The 20,085-nt window shown below is 48.0% G+C and overlaps 1 protein-coding gene across 5 annotated transcripts in view; it reads right to left on the bottom strand.

The window, feature by feature from the left end:
• Window positions 1–20,085, bottom strand: part of LOC149442087 (beta-arrestin-1) — a 176,406-nt gene that overhangs the window by 16,531 nt on the left and 139,790 nt on the right. For 3 of the 5 annotated variants that reach the window (XM_089656534.1, XM_089656530.1, XM_089656531.1), the window contains exons 13-14: window positions 15,645–15,668; window positions 8,316–8,386 (exon numbers count right to left, since the gene is read on the bottom strand). In XM_089656534.1, coding sequence (XP_089512660.1) covers window positions 8,316–8,386; window positions 15,645–15,668 — 95 coding nt within the window. The remainder of the gene's footprint in view (window positions 1–8,315; window positions 8,387–15,644; window positions 15,669–20,085) is intronic. The other 2 variants (XM_089656535.1, XM_089656532.1) reach the window with 1 other exon arrangement.

The raw sequence follows: 20,085 nt of genomic DNA, 5'->3' as shown, positions 1-20,085 counted from the left end.
CTCCTCTGAGCTACCCACCATCATCCTTGGGGATTTCAACATCCCTGTCAACCTCGACAACCCGGACACATCCCATCTCCTCCACTTAACCTCCTCCTTTGCACTTGCACAGTGCATACAATCCACCACCCACTCCGACGGTAATATCCTTGATCTTGTCTTCTCCAACCGCTGCGCTCCCCACAACCTCACTAACACCCCCTTCCCTCTCTCTGACCACAACCTGATTACCTTCTCTATCTCCTAGTCCTCCAACGCCTACCCCTCCAAATGTCACACTACTACCAGCCGAAACCTCCGCAACATGAACTCTGCCCCCCTCCACTCTGCAGCTGATCAACTCCATGACAGCATCCTCCCCGTCCTGCCCCGACTTGGCCATGACCGCCTACAACAACGTGCTCTCAACAGCCCTTGACTCACTAGCGCCTTTAACCACACGCAACATCAGATCCCGACCGCTCCAGCCCTGGCAGACTGATCACACCAAAACCCTCAAACGACACAGTCGTGCCCTGGAGCGACTATGGAGCAAAACCAAATCCCAACAAGCCTTCACCCGCTACAAATCTGCCTTCCACACCTACACCTCCTCCCTCCAGGCAGTCAAACAAGCCTACTTCCTGACCCTCATCAAGGCCCTCTCCTCCAATCCTCGCCGACTCTTCTCCACCTTCAACTCTCTATTCTCTCCACCCCCACCTCCACCCAGCACCTCACTCACTGCCCTTGAGATTGCCAATCACTTCAAAAACAAGATTGACACAATTCGCAAGGACATTGCCGCAACTCACACGCCCTCTCAACCCGTCCCCTCTCCCACAGCTACCCCCTCATCCCCCCTCTCCCTCGACATAACCCGCAGGGACTTCGTCGCTGCTCAAACTCCCTCCAACCCCGTTCCCCCTCCCTCAGCTACCCCCTCATCACCCCTCTCCCACGGCCCCACCACTGCTCTGACCTCCACTTGCACCCCAACCTACATTCCTCATACTGAAGCTCCCCCCAACACTCCACACCTTTGACCTTACCACCATCGAGGAATTCTCCAAGATCCTCTCTTGGGGTCGAGGGGGCGCCTCACCACCTGCCCCCTCGACCCCATCCCCTCACAACTCCTACGACCTCCTTCCCCCTCCATCCTACGCTCCCTCACCCACATCTTCAATCTCTCCCTCTCCTCAGGCACTTTCCCCTCCCCTCTGAAACATGCACACATCACCCCCATACTTAAAAAGCCCTCCCTGGACCCCAATGACCCGAACAACCTCAGACCCATCTCCATGCTCCCATTTACATCTAAACTCCTCGAGCGCCTCGTCTACACCCGCCTATGCTCTCACCTCAACGACAACCACCTCTTCGATCCCCTACAGTCTGGCTTCCGTCCCCTACACTCCACCGAAACCGCCTTACTCAAACTCTCCAATGACCTTCTAACCGCCAAAGCTAATGGCCACTATTCAGTGCTCCTACTCCTTGACCTCTCTGCGGCCTTCGACACAGTCGACCACCCCCTCCTCCTCAAAAAACTACACTCCCTCAGCCTCAGAGACTCCGCTCTCTCCTGGCTCTCATCCTACCTGTCACATCGCTCTTTCAGCGTTACCTATAATGCTACCACCTCCCCCTCACTCCCCCTCTCTGTTGGGGTCCCTCAAGGCTCTGTCCTCGGGCCCCTTCTCTTCTCCATCTATACTTCCTCCCTTGGCCAACTCATACACTCTCACGGCTTCAACTACCACCTCTATGCCGACGACACGCAAATCTATCTCTCAACCCCCCACCTCACACCCTCGGTCTCTGCCCGGATCACACACCTACTGAGCGACATATCAGATTGGATGTCGCTCCACTTCCTTAAACTGAACCTCTCCAAAACCGAGTTTCTTGTCTTCCCCCCAGCCCGGACACCACCCCCCATTGACTTCTCCATCACATCCAACAACGCGACCATCAAACCCGCCCCGCAGGCCAGAGTACTTGGTGTCATTCTGGACTCCAACCTATCCTTCCAGCCCCAAGTCCAATCTTTAACAAGCTCGTGCAGACTCCACCTCAACATCGCCAAAATCCGCACGTTCCTAACCCCAGAAACCACTAAACAGCTCATCCACTCCCTCATCATATCACTACTCAACTACTGCAACTCCCTCCTCACTGGCCTGCCTCGCCGCTGGCTATCCCCGCTTCAGTCGATCCTGAATACGGCTGCCAGACTCATTCACCTTTCAAACCGCTCCGTTTCCGCCACCCCCCTCTGCCAATCCCTCCACTGGCCTCCACTCAGTGTCCTCCACCCCCCTCTGCCAATCCCTCCACTCAGTGTCCTCCACCCCCCTCTGCCAATCCCTCCACTGGCTTCCGATTGCGCAATGGATCAAATTCAAAATCCTAACACTGACGTACAAAGCCGTCCACCATACTGCCCCGAACTACATCACTGACCTGATATCCAAGTACCGCCCAGCACGCACACTCCGCTCCTCACAAGACCTCCTTCTCTCTAGTTCCCTGGTCTCCTCCTCCCATGCCCGCCTCCAGGACTTCTCCAGGGTGTCTCCCATCCTCTGGAACTCCCTGCCCCAACCCATCAGATTATCACCTACTCTCCTCTCCTTTAGGCGCACCCTGAAAACCCATCTCTTCAGGGAAGCCTACCCTACCCCCTGCTAACTTGACCGACCTCCTCCACTCTTCCTACCACTCCATCCCCCACAGCTATCTCCTCCTGTACCACTATCCCCTCCCTACTAGATTGTAAGCTCCAAAGAGCAGAGCCCTCAATCCCCTCATGTTTTGCATTGTATTGGTATTGTTCTGTCACATGTTCTGCCCCCCTTTGTAATGTACAGCGCTGAGCGAACTATTGGCGCTTTATAAATACTGTATAATAATAATAATGTTGCACCCCTAGCACCCATCCGTTCTCAACTGGGATCACACATGGCTTGTGAATACTTCCAGTATTTCTGAAGGAGAGAGGCATATACAGTGAAGGAAATAAACATGGTGGTGGAAACATTCTGCTTTGGGGGTGTTTTTCTGCCAAGGGGACAGGACAACTTCACCGCATCAAAGGGACGATGGACGGGGCAATGTACCGTCAAATCTTGGGTGAGAACCTTCTTCCCTCAGCCGGGGCATTGAAAATGGGTGGTGGATGGGTGTTCCAGCATGACAATGATCCAAAACACACGGCCAAGGCAACAAAGGAGCGGCTCAAGAAGAAGCACATTAAGGTCCTGGAGTGGCCTAGCCAGTCCCCAGACCTTCATCCGATTGAAAATCTGTGGAGGGAGCTGAAATTTCGAGTTGCCAAACGTCAGCCACCAAACCTTAATGACTTGGAGAGGATCTGCCAAGAGGAGTGGGCCAAAATCCCTCCTGAGATGTGTGCGAACCTGGGGGCCAACTCCAGGAAACGTCTGACCTCTGGGATTACCAACAAGGGATTTGCCACCAAGTACTAAGTCATGTTTTGTGAAGGGGATCAAATCCTTCTTTCCCTCATGAACATGCAGATCAGTCATCATTTGTTAGACGCATTTCTGCTGAATTTGTTGTTGTATTCTGTCTCTCAGTGTTACACCGAACATTCCATTGTTAGACCGATCATTTCTGTGTGAGGGGTGAACATTCCATTGTTAGACCGATCATTTCTGTGTGAGGGGCGAACATTCAACATCAGCAGGGGATCAAATACACATTTCCTTCACTGTAAATGCATTTACGACATATTCTGATTTACGCATGACTATCATTTGAAGTATAATTGTTACACTAGGTCTTACAATGGTTAAGCCATTCTCTCTGCTGGGGCTGTAATGGGGTCAACGTAGACCCCAATGAAACTTTTGCATCAGAGGTTTCACATTAACCAATGAGAATCAGGCTACTGTTGCTCATTTTACATCTGCAGAAAGTTTGGAGTTTAACCCCTTCACACTGACCCTACACAAATATGCGGCCCCGCTGGACTGGGCTTTTTTTTGTGTAGATGCATATTTGCGTACTGGTCTTTTGTTCCCGGGAGCGTGCCAGTATAGAGACTGGGGTCGCACCAAGAGCCCAGAGTCCTGTGGTTTCTGATTGCGGGTCACCTGATCGCTGTGATAGCCTCCGAATGGCCATCACAGTGATCAGTCACACCTCTGTGTTTTCTCTCTCTGAATGGAGGAGACAGATACGTTGTATCCCTCTCTGTTCTTTCAGAGAGTAAAAAAAGTGTAAAAAAAAAAAAAAAAAAAAGAAATAATAATAATTAAGAAAAAAAAAACCTAGATCAAGGTTTGATCTAGGTCAGCCTGAGGGTTTGTGTCTGGGGCAAGGGTCAAAGGTCAAGGTGCGGTGAACTCCCAGTACAGAGACCAGAGTCTCATCTAGAGCCCAGGGTCCCGTGGTAATGATTGGGACCCGTAACCTGATTGCTGTGATAGCCTCTGATTGGCTACCACAGTGATCAGTCACTCGGAAGCCTGCCCCCCGTGTTTTCTCTCTCTGAGTGAAGGAGAAGGATAACCTTGCATCTCTCTCTGTCCTTTCAGAGAGAAAAAAAAGTGTGTATAATAAATGTTTTAATAATAATTTAAAAAAATGTAAAATAAAAAAAAATACCTCGATCAAGGTTTGATCTAGGTCAGTGCGAGGGTTAGTGTTTGGAACAAAGGCCCTCTACAGAAGAAGCTCCATAGAAGGTCTCATCCTTGAAGAAACCTGAAGGCACCCCAAGGTGGCTGGGCACCCTGGTTGAAAAAGGCTGATCTACAGTAGATGACTAGCTGGTGGGAAGAGGGTTGTGGTTGACTGGTGAACCCTCTACAGAAGAAGCACCATAGAAGGTCTCATCCCTGAAGAAACCTGAAGGCACCCCAGGGTGGCTGGCACCCTGGTTGAAAAAGGCTGATCTACAGTAGATGACTAGCTGGTGGGAAGAGGGTTGTGGTTGACTGGTGAACCCTCTACAGAAGAAGCACCATAGAAGGTCTCATCCCTGAAGAAACCTGAAGGCACCCCAGGGTGGCTGGCACCCTGGTTGAAAAAGGATAATCTAGATGAGTAACTGGTGGGAAGGGGGTTGTGGTTGACTGGTGAACCCTCTACAGAAGAAGCACCATAGAAGGTCTTATCTGTTCATTCCCTGTATTCCAAAAGTGTATAGAAAAGACAAAACGACATACAGTATTATCGATACATTTATACATTGGTGAATCAAACCACGCACAGACCGCACCATTCACACATACGAGTCACAGATCATTCGAGGTCACCATGACGACATTTCTTAATGTTTCATATTAACTCTCTAAAACAAGGTCAGATAGGCAACAAAAATCTGAATTTGTTCTATAGTTGTCCCTTTCTTTTACTTAATATTTGGAAAACACAGGTCCTCCCATGTTCCTGATTCCAGTGATCCTCTGTGCCCCGTGTGTTCTCATAGCCCCCCCCCATGTTCCTGATTCCAGTGATCCTCTGTGCCCTGTGTGTTCTCATAGCCCCCCCCCCCCCATGTTCCTGAATCCAGTGATCCTCTGTGCCCCGTGTGTTCTCATAGCCCCCCCCCCCATGTTCCTGATTCCAGTGATCCTCTGTGCCCCGTGTGTTCTCATAGCCCCCCCCCCCATGTTCCTGATTCCAGTGATCCTCTGTGCCCCGTGTGTTCTCATAGCCCCCCCCCATGTTCCTGATTCCAGTGATCCTCTGTGCCCTGTGTGTTCTCATAGCCCCCCCCCCCCCCATGTTCCTGAATCCAGTGATCCTCTGTGCCCCGTGTGTTCTCATAGCCCCCCCCCATGTTCCTGATTCCAGTGATCCTCTGTGCCCCGTGTGTTCTCATAGCCCCCCCCCCCATGTTCCTGATTCCAGTGATCCTCTGTGCCCCGTGTGTTCTCATAGCCCCCCCCCCATGTTCCTGATTCCAGTGATCCTCTGTGACCTGTGTGTTCTCATAGCCCCCCATGTTCCTGATTCCAATGATCCTCTGTAACCCCCGTGTGTTCTCATAGCCCCCCATGTTCCTGATTCCAATGATCCTCTGTAACCCCCCGTGTGTTCTCATAGTCCCCCCATGTTCCTGATTCCAATGATCCTCTGTAACCCCCCGTGTGTTCTCATAGTCCCCCCATGTTCCTGATTCCAATAATCTTTTGTGACCCCGGTGTGTTCTCATAGTCCCCGCATGTTCCTGATTCCAGTGATCCTCTGTGACCCCTGTGTGTTTTTCATTGTCCCCTAGTGTTCCTGACTCCAGCAATCCTCTGTGACCCCGGTGTGTTCTCATAGTCCCCGCATGTTCCTGATTCCAGTGATCCTCTGCGATCCCCATGTGTTTTTCACTGTATCCAGTGTTCCTGATTCCAGTGATCCTCAGTGACACCCATGTGTTCTCATAGTCCTGCCATATTCCTGATTCCAGTGATCCTCTGTGAACCCCCGTGTGTTCTCATAGTCCCCCCATGTTCCTGATTCCAATGATCCTCTGCGACTCCCGTGTGTTTTTCATTGTCCCCCAGTGTTCCTGATTCCAGTGATCCTCTGTGACCCCCGTGTGTTCTCATAGTCCCCCCATGTTCCTGATTCCAATGATCCTCTGCGACCCCCGTGTGTTCTCATTGTCCCCCAGTGTTCCTGATTCCAGTGATCCTCTGTGACCCCCGTGTGTTCTCATTGTCCCCCAGTGTTCCTGATTCCAGTGATCCTCTGTGACCCCCGTGTGTTCTCATAGTCCCCCCATGTTCCTGATTCCAATGATCCTCTGCGACCCCCTTGTGTTCTCATTGTCCCCCAGTGTTCCTGATTCCAGTGATCCTCTGTGACCCCTGTGGGTTCTCATAGTCCCCCCATGTTCCTGATTCCAGTGATCCTCTGCAACCCCCATGTGTTTTTCATTGAGCCCCCCATGTTCCTGATTCCAGTGATCTTCTGTGCCCTGTGTGTTCTCATAGTCCCTCCATGTTCCTGATTCCAGTGATCCTCTGTGACCCCCGTGTTTTCTCATAGTCCCCCCATGTTCCTGATTCCAATGATCCTCTGCGACCCCCTTGTGTTCTCATTGTCCCCCAGTGTTCCTGATTCCAGTGATCCTCTGTGACCCCTGTGGGTTCTCATAGTCCCCCCATGTTCCTGATTCCAGTGATCCTCTGCAACCCCCATGTGTTTTTCATTGAGCCCCCCATGTTCCTGGTTCCAGTGATCTTCTGTGCCCCGTGTGTTCTCATAGTCCCTCCATGTTCCTGATTCCAGTGATCCTCTGTGACCCCTGTGTGTTCTCATAGTCCCCCCATGTTCCTGATTCCAGTGATCCTCTGCAACCCCCATGTGTTTTTCATTGAGCCCCCCATGTTCCTGATTCCAGTGATCCTCTGCAACCCCCATGTGTTTTTCATTGTCTGCCAGTGTTATGACTCCAGCGATCCTCTATGACCCCTTTAGTGAGCAACCTGCAACCAGTACAGGAGTGATTCCCTTTGTATTCCAGCCAGCAACTTGCATCCCAGCCCCTGTGTGATCCTCTGAGTACTCCAATTCTGCATTTAGTCTCTCTCCACTCATGTGTCCCTGTACTCTTCAGAATTCCACTCGGAGTCCAGGGTACCAGTGCTACAAGAGACCTGTTGCTATGACTCCCAGCGAGCCCAGCACCTTAGTACTGCAGGAGACTCATCTCTGAATATCTGTTCTCAGTCTCTCGGAGCTGCCTGCTTGGATTAATGAGGGCCCCAACCTGGGAGTCATCAGCAACAGAACCCATCACCCCTTTCAGGGTGTTCTGGTGAAGACCAGAATGCTCCTTAGACCCTGCACCTTGGCTCACAATTTGCTGAAGGAGAAGGAACAATGACTCCGGGTATCCAGTCTCTGCAGTGTTCTTTGCTCCCCGTGTCTCCTTTGTAACCTACACCGCCACCTTAGCTCCAGATGGATTCCCCATGCATGACGAAAGTGGGGAAAGCTGTTTTGAGGACAGAAGTGGGGCTTCCTCTCGCTTGGGAAGGTTCACATTAGCATGTGGTAATGCACTTGGCCGGTGCGCCTTCTGTTTGTTTCTTTGTATCCAGTGTTTGGACTCCTCCAGTCCATTGAGGGCAGCAGGGTGTGCACCATCCAGGATCTTCAGAATGGATCCATAACCATCGAGTGCACCCCCAAGCGCAGGAGTATTCATGTTCATTATTTCACACTGGCGTATCCCTGAGACAGGAAATGATGAGAGATCTCCCAAACAGACAGGAGCTCCAATCATTCCCTATTATAACCAAAACCAAAAAGAAAGAGATTGAGTTGCAGATTACACGTTGTCTCTAGGTCCTTACCTTCTCTATGGAGAGGTTCCTCCTTGGGTTTCGGATGCATCAAGGTGAACGGGAGCTCTACAGCAACATCACTACATCGAAAACAAAGACAATTACATGAGAGAGGTGCAATGTTCTTGACTTTAACTACCCGAAGCGTTCACCAACTAAATCAGAAGAAGCCAGGAGCTATGGATGGTGGTCAAGCAAGTCCATGTCAACTGCTGGCCAAAAACAAAACTAACAATAACGGCAGCACAAGAAACTTCTTCTTCCTCTAAAAATTATTTCCAAAAAGGGCGAACTCCTACACACTCAGATTCTAAATAACAACAGCACATTATAATGGAAGACAAATGGATGGAATTGTCAGGAAGGGTATAATATACATGACATTAATGTGGATACATGAACGGAATGGAAGATGACTTCCAGCCTCCCCTTCAGTCTTGCACAGTTGTACCGGCTCCTCTCCTGGACTGATTTCACTGCACACTGTGAGCTTCTCCCAATGTGCGTTAAAAGCTGCAGTAAGTCACACAGAGCTCCGCATCATTTCCTGGCTGGAAAGCATCATCCAGCCCTTTCCACCCCAGCCTGACTGTCCCTGACCTGCCACTTTCATTGGTTGGATTTCAGTTCTGTCAGTCATGGATGGTTGAGAAGGGAACACTACCATAATGGACAAAGTATGCACAGCAAGAGCTCTGGTTTCCCCAGATAAGTGCAGTTCCATTGTGTCAGGGTCCTGTCCACAGCAGAGGTTCTGGAAGATCTGACATTTCTGCCAGTACTCTGCATGGCCGCAGAAGGACACATCAGCCTCAGTCTGGTGCCAGATGGCCTTTATAAGGAGGCTCATCACTTCCTAAAGTTGCTGGATGATCTCTAGCTCCCTGTGACTTTGACCCGTGATTTCCTGTTACCGACTCAGTTTGCTCCTGGACCTTTCTACTCTGCCTTACCCCTGATCTGACCTCGGCTTGGCTTATGGATACTCTCTCTCGCTCCCTTGTGTATGACCTCAGCTATCCCATCTGACTACATCTGCTCTGATTCCCACCTGGTACCTGACCTTGGCTTGAACCGACTACCCAGTAAACATCTAAATCCCGGAAGGGCTTGCATACCACGCACAGGCGCCTCCTGTCTGCAGACCTATCTCCGTGCACCAGCTGTGCTTCTGAGTGGACCACCAACCAGCACTCCTACAGGTGACCTGTGCAACTTTGGGCCTGACTCCCACTGTGCCACTCTCAGGGGAGTCCGGAACTTAGCTGCAAGGGAAGCCCTCTCTCCATTGGCCTCCATCACCAGGTACGTGATACATTGTAACAGAACATTTCTCCAACCATTCGAATTCATCCAACCATCTCAAATATTTACCTTCCACTGTGATCCCATAATTTCTGCAAAGTGGTCCTCTTGGAGCTGCACAAAATTTCCAACAAAAATGCTCTCGTTTTAGGACGCATGTGTACCGTGGCCTCTATTCATTCCTATGGCTAAGCAATGCTTATGGTGGTCTCCAGAGGTCCTGAAGCATATGGTTTACACACAGGAATGAATAGGGCCAAACGCATGCATGCGCACTAAAAGGAAGAACCCGGCAAGAACACTTTGGCTGGATGGAGATGGAAGATATGTATTTGAGCTGGTAGGCTGCACTTTGGGTGCTGGGGATAAATGATTAAAGGAGAATTGTCCCAGGAGTACAGATGTCCTTCAAAGGACAGATTTAGTAAAGGGAAAGCCCTTCTTGTTAATGGTTCAAGAGCAGGAGGGGGAATAGGGGGGGTCCAAACTTCCCACAGACCATCCACTATAGCTCCCGAAACATGGAAGCTTCCACTCCTGATACTTGTCAGAACTTAGAGACAGCCAGCGGCAGTTCAAGGTGAAGGAGGTCTCCAGTCACATGACACAGCCAAGGGAGGACTTCTCTTAACTCTGAAATCCCTGGTCTGGTGAGTGAATACAAGTGAGATGAGGAAGCTGTACTAGGGGGAAGATGTGTATTGGAGGGGAAAGTTTCTGGGAGAGGGATTTGTACTGGAGGGTCTCCACTGATTTGAACAGGTAGGGCTCTTTATCCATAGGAGGGGAGGAATCTGTACTGGGCGATTTTGGCTTGGGGACGGAGGGGATTTTCTTGTTCTATTCTGTCTACTGACCTGTAATTTATGCATCCTGACACCTGCGCACTGTGCATTATACACTCTTGACCCTGTGCTCTATACATTCCTGACCCCTCTGCTCTGTGCATTATATACTCCTGACCCTGTGCTCTGTGCATTATACACTCCTGACCCTGTGCTCTATACACTCCTGACCCCTGTGTTCTGTGCATTATACACTCCTGACCCCTGTGCTCTGTGCATTATACACTCCTGACCCCTGTGCTCTGTGCATTATACACTCCTGACCCCTGTGCTCTGTGCATTATACACTCCTGACACTGTGCTCTGTGCATTATACACTCCTGACCCCTGCGCTCTGTGCATTATACACTCCTGACCCCTGCGCTCTGTGCATTATACACTCCTGACCCCTGCGCTCTGTGCATTATACACTCCTGACCCTGTGCTCTGTGCATTATACACTCCTGACCCCTGTGCTCTGTGCATTATACACTACTGACACTGTGCTCTGTGCATTATACACCCCTGACCCCTGTGCTCTGTGCATTATACACCCCTGACCCCTGTGCTCTGTGCATTATACACCCCTGACCCCTGTGCTCTGTGCATTATACACCCCTGACCCCTGCGCTCTGTGCATTATACACTCCTGACCCCTGCGCTCTGTGCATTATACACTCCTGACCCCTGCGCGCTGTGCATTATACACTCCTGACCCCTGTGCTCTGTGCATTATACACTCCTGACCCCTGCGCTCTATGCATTATACACTCCTGACCCCTGCGCTCTGTGCATTATACACTCCTGACCCCTGTGCTCTGTGCATTATACACTCCTGACCCCTGTGCTCTGTGCATTTTCCACTCCTGACCCCTGTGCTCTGTGCATTATACACTCCTGACCCCTGTGCTCTGTGTATTATACACTCCTGTCCCCTGTGCTCTGTGCATTTTCCACTCCTGACATCTGTCAAACTCTTGCACATGGCACGATAAGTAGAGAATATTTTTGGGGACCAGGGCCGTGTACACAGCGAGATGGCTCAAACTATAAGCCTCTAGCCACACCCACAATTCACAGTCAATGAATTTCCTCCAGACGTCTGAAGCTGAACCCCCACCAAGATTAAAAAAACAAACGTATCTACAATCCTGCCAAGTACTCGGCATACTATGTCCATGCTGTTTCTAAACACGGGGAATAAAATGAACTCAGGTTAGTTGGCCTGTCGAGGATCCAGGCGTTGAAGGCAGCATGGAAGAAATGAGTGACACATACAGTTTTGTAACAACATACATGATTGGTTATCTGTAACACTCGGGGCACACAATGTATCATCCAGACGACTTGTATGGAGCAATGACATAAATACGGGCACCGAAAATGACAAACACACCGTTACGGAATAAGTCGGGCATGAATGGTCTGGAGCATGCAATGCACCATGCAAGGATAGGTGAACATACCTCATAGATTTGTCTGTAGGACGTCAACTTTTAACCGAAAGGAATAAATCGAGAACTGTGTAGGCTGCCATTGCTAGGTAGTGTAGGGGTGGGCCACAAGCAGGGATATTAGCCGAGGTGCAATCCACGAACAAAGTACAAAGAACATGAAGCAGGCAGTAGGTGCACCCAACGGGACCTACACCAGGAGGAACTTTTCAAACATATTTTAACCAAGGTCAATGTTTCGGCAGGGCTGACCTTCTGGAACGTTGACATTGGAACTAATGCAAAAGAGGAACTTAAAAGAACCTCTTTAACTACAGATGAGAAAACCTACCAAGATCTGGCCCACCAACTATTCACAGATCGTTCCCCAGAGATACAAGTCAGGCAAACAAGTCATACGAGCTTGTTTCCTACATAGCCAAAAGGATGTGGACCTCTCTCCAAATGATGGTGTTCCGGTGTCTCCAGTGAAGGCTCATCATACAAAGAACTTCTAGCTCTTCCAATCTTCTGTAGCGCCACCCCCCTTGAAAGCCACTGCTCTTGCCACCCTCCCTCCCCCCTATTTCCTGCACACCCAGGCAACACACATTTTCCAACTTCCATTCAGAGTCAGTAACCAGTCCATGGACTTGTTTTTTTTTGTTGTTTTATTTGGGGTAAACAGCTTGGATAGGGTCTAGGGGTATATGGGATGACCAACTCAACTTGAAACAATACCTCTAGCAACAATAGTCCCTAAAGAGACCACCTTTGAGCCATTGAAGCCCCTAAGGAGACCACCTTTGAGCCCTTTAAGTCCCTAAAGAGACCACCCTTGAGCCATTGAAGCCCCCAAGGAGACCACACTTGAGCCCTTGAAGCACCTAAGGAGACCACCTTTGAGCCTTTGAAGCCCCTAAAGAGACCATCTTTGAGGCATTGAAGCCCCTAAGGAAAACACCTTTGAGCCCTTGAAGCCCCTAAAGAGATCACCCTTGATCCCTTGAAGCCCCTAAGGAGACCACCTCTGAGTCCTTGAAGCATCCTTGAATATGCCAACATCGCTTGAACCTTTTATTAGAATAAATACTTTAGGACCTCAGCATTATGGCGTGGTGCTGTTGTCCTTACTTCCTACTCCAAACACATAATCTTCTCATTTCCCTCTACCCAATACAATAATTTTGCTCTTCTCTCTTACAATTGGCCAACATTTGGAGTCCATCTTTTATTATTCCACCTATAGATCAATCCGTAATGAAGGGAGAACCTTTGAGCCGTTGAAGCCCCTAAGGAGATCACCTTTGAGCCCTTGAAGCCCCTAAGGAGACCACCTCTGAGCCCTTGAAGCCCCTAAGGAGACCACTTTTGAATCCTTGAAGCCCCTAAGGAGACCACCTTTGAGCCCTTGAAGCCCCTAAGGAAACCACCTGTGAGCCCTTGAAGCCCCTAAAGAGATCACCTCTGAGCCATTGAAGCCCCCTTGAATATGCTGAGATCGCCTGAACCTTTTCTTAGAATAAATACTTTAGAACCTCAACATTCTGGCGAGGCCTACTCCATGCACATAATCTTTCCCTCTACCCAATACAATCATTTTCCTCTTCTCTCTTACAATTAGCCAACATTTTGAGTCCATCTTTTTTTATTCCACCTATAGATCAATCCCTAATAAAGGGAGCACCTTTGAGCTGTTGAAGCCCCTAAGCAGACCACCTTTGAGCCCTTGAAGGCCCTAAGGAGACCACCTTTGAGCCCTTGAAGGCCCTAAACAGACCACCCTTGAGCCCTTGAAGCCCCTAAGGAGACCAACTTTGAGCCCTTGAAGCCCCTAAGGAGACCACATCTGAGCCCTTGAAGCCCCTAATGAGACCATATCTGAGCCCTTGAAGCCCCCTTGAATATGCTGAGATCGCTTGAACCTTTTATTAGAATAAATACTTTAGGACCTCAACATTCTGGCGAGGCGCTGTTGTCCTTACTTCCTACTCCAAACACATAAGCTTCTCATTTCTCTCTACCCAATACAATGATTTTGCTCTTCTCTCTGACAATTGGCCAGCATTTGGAGTCCATCTTGTATTATTCCACCTATAGATCAATCCATAATGAAGGGAGCACCTTTGAGCCATTGAAGCCCCTAAGGAGACCACCTTTGAGCCCTTCAAGCCCCCAAGAAGACCACCTTTGAGCCCTTCAAGCCCATAAATAGACCACCCTTGAGCCCTTCAAGCCCCTAAGGAGACCACCTTTGAGCCCTTGAAGCCCCTAAGGAGACCACCTTTGAGCCCTTGAAGCCCCTAAGGAGACCACCTTTGAGCCCTTGAAGCCCCTAATGAGACCATCTCTGAGCCTTTGAAGCCCCTAAGGAGACCAACTCTGAGCCCTTGAAGCCTGCTTGACTATGCTGAGATCAATTGAACTTTTTATTAGAATAAATACTTTAGGACCTCAACATTCTGGTGAGGTGCTGTTGTCCTTACTTCCTACTCCAAACACATAATCTTCTCATTACCCTCTACCCAATACAATCATTTTCTTATTCTTTCTTACAATTGGCCAACATTTGGAGTCCATCTTTTATTATTCCACCTATAGATCAATCCCTAATGAAGGGAGCACCTTTGAGCCCTTAAAGCCCCTAAAGAGACCACCTTTGAGCCCTTGAAGCCCTATGGAGACCACCTCTGAGCCCTTGAAACCCCTATGGAGACCAACTTTGAGCCCTTGAAGCCCCTAAGGAAACCACCTCTGAGCCCTTGAAGCACCCTTGAATATGCCGACATCACTTGAACCTTTTATTAGAATAAATACTTTAGGACCTCAACATTCTTTCGTGGCGCTGTCGTCCTTACCTCCTACTCCACACACATAATCTTCTCATTTCCCTCTACCCAATACAATAATTTTGCTCTTCTCTCTTACAATTGGCCAACATTTGGAGTCCATCTTTTATTATTCCACCTATAGATCAATCTGTAATGAAGGGAGCACCTTTGAACCGTTGAAGCCCCTAAGGAGATCACCTTTGAGCCCTTGAAGCCCCTAAGGAGACCACCTCTGAGCCCTTGAAGCCCCTAAGGAGACCACTTTTGAATCCTTGAAGCCCCTAATGAGACCACCTCTGAGCCCTTGAAGCCCCTAATGAGACCACCTTTGAGCCGTTGAAACCCCTATGGAGACCACCTCTGAGCCCTTGAAGCCCCTAAGGAGACCACCTTTGAGCCCCGGAAGCCCCTAATAGACCATCTTTGAGCCCTTGAAGCCCCTAAGGAGACCACCTCCGAATCTTGAAGCACCCTTGAATATGCTGAGATCTCTTGAACCTTTTATTAGAATAAATACTTTAGGACCTCAGCATTCTGGCGAGGTGCTGTTGTCCCTACTTCCTACTCCACACACATAATCTTCTCATTTCCCTCCACCCGAAATGAAATCATGGCTTTAGATGAGTGTTCTCGTTGCATTTATACCAGAAAGCAAATCCAAGTAAAACTTTCTCTGAAATCCGGTAATGGAAAATACAAACGTTGTGTCTTTCGGTAAAAGTGAAAATCACAGTCGGTGACAGCGATGTGTGAAATGGAGGGATGTGGGGTTGTTAGAAGATGGAACGGAAGTTTTGTGCATGCAACAGGCCCTTCAAGACATTGGAGCGAGCACGGAACGGGTGACCTTCAGACATTGCTCCATGGGGACAGATGAAACGTAACAAGACAGATGCACGGGGCAGTTGATGCATGGTCAGGGGGCGAGCAAATAGTAGGCATTACCTTGACGCCAGGTCTCCCAAAAGGCTGGCAGTGTTCAAAGCAGATGAGAGAATTAGTCAAGTGGAAAGCGCGTGCGTTCAACAAACGGCTCATTGCGCCACCTCCCGGAACAAATCACATTAAAATGGCAAGAGACAGAAGTATGTTATACAGTCTTTACGGCACACACTATGTACAGGACAATAGTCACAATATAATGGAGAGGCACCAAAGTTCGACCAAAACTTCAACCTCATTTTTGAAGGATGAATCGAACAAAGGTCGGGGGCCTCTGTCAAGTTCAAATTTCAGACCATGCCCCAGGATTGTTGAGACTCACCATCCCTTCCTATCAGGAATGGAAGTGATGGGAAATCTCACCAACAGGACACATTTTTAGAACATCTTGAACAGGCGGCAAAGGAACAGGAAGGGGGTTGAAAAAAGTCCATCGAGTTCAACCAAAAAAAATCTTAAAACCGTGGTTGATCCAGAGGAAGGCTAACCCCTTTCGACCAGAAGTGGCTTTTGTATCCCCATATGAATTCCAAACCCGCTTGAAGCCCCTAAAGAGACCACCTTTGAGCCCTTGAAGCCCCTAATTAGACCACCTTTGAGCCCTTCAAGCCCCTAAAGAGACCACCTTTGAGCCCTTCAAGCCCCTAAAGAGACCACCTTTGATCCATTGAAGCCCCTAAGGAGACCACCTTTGAGTCCTTGAAGCCCCTATAGAGACCACCCTTGAGCCCTTGAAGCCCCTAAGGAGACCACCTCTGAGCCACGGGCGTCAAAGGGACAGGACAAGGGAAATGGTTGTCGTTGACCTGCTTTTCTGAAACCCTTCAGAAGTGCCTCGTTCTGCCCCATTATATGTGTTTCCATTGACTATGACAGTGTAGACTTTTATTTCCTGCCCCATGTGGTTTGGTCACCTATAAAAACCCAAGTATTCATTTTCTTTGTTTTGCACAAAACCAAACTACGTGGGCTAACAGAGGCCACCTACGTGCAGATTCAGTGAAATCGGTATTACGCAAGTCTAGCAGTAGTAAGTCACATTCAACTGGACTTGTATTCTGTAATGTTGGAAGGTTTTTCATAACTTCTTCAAGCCACTCGTGAGTTCCAGGAAGGGTAATTCTTTCGAGCGCATCGAGGTGCACATTTTGGGCAAATGTTTCACAGGAGATGTGAAAGAGGCCATCCACGTCAAACCAGAAGAACGATCATTAAAAAGGGTGTGGGGCCTTCAACGCCATCTGTCTTTTACAGATAATGTGGTTTTACCATCTCTACCATGGGGTTTTGGTTGCCAAGAGGCGTGAAAAAGACCATCTACGGCAAACTGGAACAACAATCATTGAAGAGGGGTGGGGGGCTTCAACATCATCCGTCTTCTACATATAATGGTGTTTTACCATCTCTACCATAGGGTTTTGGTTCACAAAAGGCAAGAAAGAGGCCATCTACAGTGGGGATCGAAAGTTTGGGCACCCCAGCTAAAAATTTGTATTAATGTGCATAAAGAAGCCAAGGAAAGATGGAAAAATCTCCAAAAGGCATCAAATTACAGATTAGACATTCTTATAATATGTCAACAAAAGTTAGATTTTATTTCCATCATTTACACTTTCAAAATAACAGAAAACAAAAAAATGGCGTCTGCAAAAGTTTGGGCACCCTGCAGAATTTATAGCATGCACTGCCCCCTTTGCCAAGCTGAGACCTGCCAGTGTCATGGATTGTTCTCAATCATCGTCTGGGAAAACCAGGTGATGTCAATCTCAAAGGTTTTAAATGCCCAGACTCATCTGACCTTGCCCCAACAATCAGCACCATGGCTTCTTCTAAGCAGTTGTCTAGAAAACTGAAACTGAAAATAGCTGACGCTCACAAAGCTGGAGAAGGCTATAAGAAGATAGCAAAGCGTTTTCAGATGTCAATATCCTCTGTTCGGAATGTAATTAAGAAATGGCAGTCATCAGGAACAGTGGAAGTTAAAGCAAGATCTGGAAGACCAAGAAAAATATCAGACAGAACAGCTCGCAGGATTGTGAGAAAAACAATTCAAAACCCCCGTTTGACTGCACAATCCCTCCAGAAAGATCTGGCAGACACTGGAGTTGTGGTACACTATTCCACTATAAAGAGATACTTGTACAAATATGGTCTTCATGGAAGAGTCATCAGAAGAAAACCTCTTCTACGTCCTCACCACAAAAATCATCGTTTGAACTTTGCAAAGGAACATATAGACAAGCCTGATGCATTTTGGAAACAAGTTCTGTGGACCGATGAGGTTAAAATTGAACTTTTTGGCCGGAATGAGCAAAGGTACGTTTGGAGAAGAAGGGGCACAGAATTGAATGAAAAGAACCTCTGTCCAACTGTTAAGCATGGGGTTGGATCAATCATGCTTTGGGGTTGTGTTGCAGCCAGTGGCACAGGGAACATCTCACGAGTAGAAGGAAAAATGGATTCAATAAAATTTCAGCAAATTTTGGATGGTAACTTGATGCCATCTGTGAAAAAGCTAAAGTTAAAGAGAGGATGGTTTCTACAAATGGATAATGATCCTAAACACACCTCGAAATCCACGGGGGATTACATCAAGAGGCGTAAACTGAAGGTTTTGCCATGGCCTTCACAATCTCCTGACCTCAACATCATTGAAAATCTATGGATAGACCTTAAAAGAGCAGTGCGTGACAGACAGCCCAGAAATCTCAAAGAACTGGAAGACTTTTGTAAGGAAGAATGGGCAAAGATACCTCAAACAAGAATTGAAAGACTCTTGGCTGGCTACAAAAAGCGTTTACAAGCTGTGATACTTGCCAAAGGGGGCAGTACAAGATATTAACTCTGCAGGGTGCCCAAACTTTTGCAGACGCCATTTTTTTGTTTTCTGTTATTTTGAAAGTGTAAATGATGGAAATAAAATCTAACTTTTGTTGACATATTATAAGAATGTCTAATCTGTAATTTGATGCCTTTTGGAGATTTTTCTATCTTTCCTTGGCTTCTTTATGCACATTAATACAATTTTTTAGCTGGGGTGCCCAAACATTCGATCCCCACTGTACATCAAACCGGATCAACAATCAATAAAAAGGGGTGTTGAGCCTTCAACGCCATCTGTCTTCTACATATAATGCTGTTTTGCCATCTCTACCATGGGGTTTTGGTTCGTAAGAGGCATGAGAGAGGCCATCTAGGTCAAACTGGAACAACCATCATTGAAGAGGGGTGAGGGGCCTTCAACATCACCTGTCTTCTACATATATTGCTGTTTTACCATCTCTACCATTTTTGTTTTTTTGGGGTTTTGGTTCTCAAGAGGTGTGAAAGAGACCATCCACTGCAAACTGGAACAACGATCATTGAAGAGGGGTGAGGGGCCTTCAACACCATATGTCTTCTACATATAATGCTGGCTGTTTTACCATTTCTACCATAGGGTTTTGGTTCTCAAGAGGCATGAAGGAAGCCATCTATATCAAACCAGAACAACGGTCATTGAAGAGGGGTGGGAGGCCTTCAACACCTCTGTCTTCTACATATAATGCTGTTTTACCATCTCTACCATGGGGAATTTGGTTTGCAAGAGGCATGAAAGATGCAATCTATGTTAAACTGGATTAACGATCATTTAAAAGGGGTGCGGGGCCTTCGTCACCATTTGTCTTCTACATATATTGCTGTTTTACCATCTCTACCATAGGGTTTTGGTTTTCGAGAGGTGTGAAAGAGGCCATCTATGTCAAACCGGAACAACGATCATTGAAGAGGGGCGAGGGGTCTTCAACAACTTTTGTCTTCTACATATATTGCTGTTTTACCATCTCTACCATGGGGTTTTGGTTCTCAAGAGGCGTGAAAGAGACCATACAGGGCAAACTGAAACAATGATCATTGAAGAGGGGTGGAGGCCTTCAACACCATCTGTCTTCTACATATAATGCTGTTTTACCATCTCTACCATGGGGTTTTGGTTCTCAAGAGGCGTGAAAGAGGCCATCTACATCAGACTGGAACAATGATCATTGAAGAGGGGTGTGGGGCCTTCAACACCATCCGTCTTCTACATATAATGCTGTTTTTCAATCTCTACCATGGGGTTTTGTTTTGTAAGAGGCATGAAAGAGGCTACCTACGTCAAAATTGAACAACGATTATTGAATAGAGGTGTGGGGCCTTCAACACCATCTGTCTTCTACATATAATGCCGGTGTTTTGACAACATCATACACCTCCAGCCATGTAGGTTGAAGGATTAACATTCATGAAGCCTTCCTAACACCAAAGATGGGACAACATAACTAGAACTTGGCATTTCCTCAATTTTTACACCTCCCATCCTGTTTTTGGACAATCAACATCTACATAGTCCAGGTGATTCAATGCAGTTGTCTGTGTGGATATAAATATTGGAGCATTTTCCTAATACTCACTCGAACTGAAG

The sequence above is a fragment of the Staurois parvus genome, unplaced genomic scaffold, assembly GCF_062004578.1.
Source record: "Staurois parvus isolate SC_StPar_1 unplaced genomic scaffold, SC_StPar_1.0 ptg000913l, whole genome shotgun sequence".
NCBI classification, from domain to species: Eukaryota; Metazoa; Chordata; class Amphibia; order Anura; family Ranidae; genus Staurois; species Staurois parvus.
Note: the sequence above shows the minus strand (reverse complement) of the source record. Positions and strands in the feature narration are given on the sequence as shown.